A 2051-nucleotide genomic window follows, 5' to 3' on the forward strand; every position below is an offset into this window, starting at 1 on the left:
CTTAAATGTCTTCGGTTGCTTCCTATACCCTCTAAATCACTCTTTTCCCTTTTCATACCACTAATTCCTTACTGTTTCATAGTTTTTCCTTTCATTGTAAAACTGTTTGGCTATGGGAAATAGACTATAGTCAAATCTATTCTATCGACCGGAAGATAATGACTGAGTAAAATTACGACACTCTATTTGGTGTTTAAATATAATGGAATGAACACTGACGAGGGTGAACTTTGGATTTGTATATAAAATTTGTATATAAAGTAGTCGAATTGGTCAGTATTGGAAAACCTTACGTTTATTTTTTTCTTCTATGATTTAAAGATAAATTTATTACTTACTTAATAGGAATTGTTATAAAAGTGCTTAATATTATTTAAGGCACATTGCTTGTTTCAAGTTAAATAAATATTAGAGCAAGATTCGGTACCTGGTTGGTTCGGATGAAAAACAGGATTCGGTACTTGATTCAGATGGTGATATAATTTTCATCGTTTCAGGATTATTTCGTCGTATCATTTTGCGTAATTTCGTTGCGACTATGAATTACTTCTCCTCTTTGGCACATTCTTCAGAAATGCTATGTTTGTAATTTTATTAAAAGCAAAAAAGTACGAATAAAGTATTTTTAAATTCTTACCAACCTTCATCAGTAATTCGAAATTCGATTTAATCATATCATGAAATAAATGCTAATTGATAATCATGTCTCGAAATAGGTCCCAATTGATAATACAAACTATAACCTTAACATATCCCAAAGGCCATATGAAATGTGTTTTTTGGAAAAAAAGAATATCCGAGTACTGATATATACTCAGAAAAATCGTTGGTAAATGATACTCTTTGTTACACGATTATGGTTAGGCGATCCGAACCATCAAAAAAAGCACCGATGAAGAGAAATATCTGATGGCCACTAGAAGAATTATACTAAATTACTGAATTATACAACTATTTGCACTTACTTTTCAGCAGCAAGACAAATCGTTCCGCATGTATCGGCCATATCATCAACTAATAAAGCAACCTGAAAAAGAATTTTGAAAAAGTTTAAGTAAAACGGAATATTTAACATATCTACTGGTGTTATTTAGTTTTCAAATTTAAACACCAGTTAACAAAACTTAGGTTACCCTGTCACGAACATTACCAACAAGTGTCATCTTTTCCACCTCATTGGCCCTTTTTCCGTTCTTTGTGAATAAGTGCGAAATCAACATTTAAACGATCAGCAATTGAAGTTACTCTGCAAATTTATGCCAATGAAATATAATCCGAATGAATAAAGCACTGGATATAACGCAAAACTGAAGACAAAATATAATGAAATATGAAATTATGATATAAGTCTCGTCCCCCCTCTCCCCCGCATGATATTATTACGGATCTATGAAGAGACATATTAACAGCTCTCTAACTGATCAAATCCAGCCATATATAATACCGTTTCGCACCAACTGCATCTGGTGATACAATAACTGCCACCTGCCAATTCGGTATCGACTCTTTAATATATTTTAGAATTGCCGGTTCTGCAAACAGATTATCCACAGGGATATCAAAGAAGCCCTGAAAAACTTTGCAAAATTCAATCCAATCATATTTTCCCACTTTATCGTTTCCCTCATCCGATACTACAATGAAGGAAGCATCATTATCACCTCTCATTACTCCAACATTATCATCAACATTATTATTCCATTCACGGGATTCTTCCTATTATCAACAAACTTACCCACAACAAACTTTGCACTTGCCTAACTCCGCCCTACCTCAATATTATCAGCCGAAGTCAATTATCAGGAATAGCCATATCTTCAAAACAGCTGCTGTTGATCAACCATATGAAAATACCTCATCATCCATTCCTTATTCCAATATCCAATCTCTAATTTCAATATCACCACAACTACAAGTTACAACGATCTCTTCACATCTCGCTAACAGCATGAATTATCTGTCAAATTTGGATATGGTTAAATCTTCGAGATCACAATCGCAACCACATCAGGTTAACATTAATAACTTTACTAATGTATTTTTTTCTTTCA

The 2051-nt window shown here is 33.2% G+C and overlaps 1 protein-coding gene across 1 annotated transcript; it reads right to left on the minus strand.

Moving 5' to 3' along the window:
* Positions 1-1173: 1173 nt before the first annotated feature.
* Positions 1174-1668, minus strand: LOAG_15004 (hypothetical protein; the record flags this gene model as incomplete). The annotated part of the gene is made up of 2 exons (XM_003150498.1): positions 1174-1246; positions 1445-1668. 2 exons carry the CDS (start codon positions 1666-1668, stop codon positions 1174-1176), a joined length of 297 nt encoding a protein of 98 aa, XP_003150546.1.
* Positions 1669-2051: the final 383 nt, after the last annotated feature.

The sequence above is a fragment of the Loa loa genome, assembly GCF_000183805.2.
Source record: "Loa loa unplaced genomic scaffold supercont3.1433, whole genome shotgun sequence".
Lineage (NCBI taxonomy): Eukaryota > Metazoa > Nematoda > Chromadorea > Rhabditida > Onchocercidae > Loa > Loa loa.